This window comes from Antrostomus carolinensis, unplaced genomic scaffold (assembly GCF_000700745.2).
Source record: "Antrostomus carolinensis isolate BGI_N321 unplaced genomic scaffold, ASM70074v2 scaffold20081, whole genome shotgun sequence".
NCBI classification, from domain to species: Eukaryota; Metazoa; Chordata; class Aves; order Caprimulgiformes; family Caprimulgidae; genus Antrostomus; species Antrostomus carolinensis.
In genome coordinates this window covers 12,032-12,361 of record NW_010293731.1, presented here as the reverse complement: position 1 = coordinate 12,361, position 330 = coordinate 12,032, and the positions used below count along the sequence as shown (strand labels likewise).

Sequence of the window (330 nt, the reverse complement as noted above, 5' to 3'; positions counted from 1 at the left end):
CCCCCTGCCCCGTGCCCCTCCGGCCGCCCGGCAGCCGCCGAGCACTGAGCCCTGCGCCAGCGGCAGCTCCCACTCGAAATCCTTTGACCAGCTCAAGTGCGGGCAGTACCTGTGCAGCGGGGACACCACCGACTCTGTAAGCGTCACCTCTGCCGGCTCCAGCAGCTCTGACGTGGAGGAGATCAACATCAGCTTCATCCCCGAGTCCCCCGACTGTCAGGAGAAGAAGGTATGGGGCAGCTTGTGGGGTCCAGGCCTCCAGAGGCAGGTGTGGCCATTGTCTGGGGGCTGCCCCACCTCTGCCTTGGCACTGGGGCTGGGGGAGTGGGG

At 67.3% G+C, this 330-nt stretch overlaps 1 protein-coding gene across 1 annotated transcript in view; it reads left to right on the top strand.

The window, feature by feature from the left end:
- Positions 1-330, top strand: part of RALGDS (ral guanine nucleotide dissociation stimulator) — a gene marked incomplete at its 5' end in the record, with an annotated part of 6,742 nt that overhangs the window by 5,297 nt on the left and 1,115 nt on the right. The window contains one exon of the mRNA XM_029087321.1: positions 28-229. Within this exon, the coding sequence (XP_028943154.1) occupies positions 28-229 (202 nt within the window). The remainder of the gene's footprint in view (positions 1-27; positions 230-330) is intronic.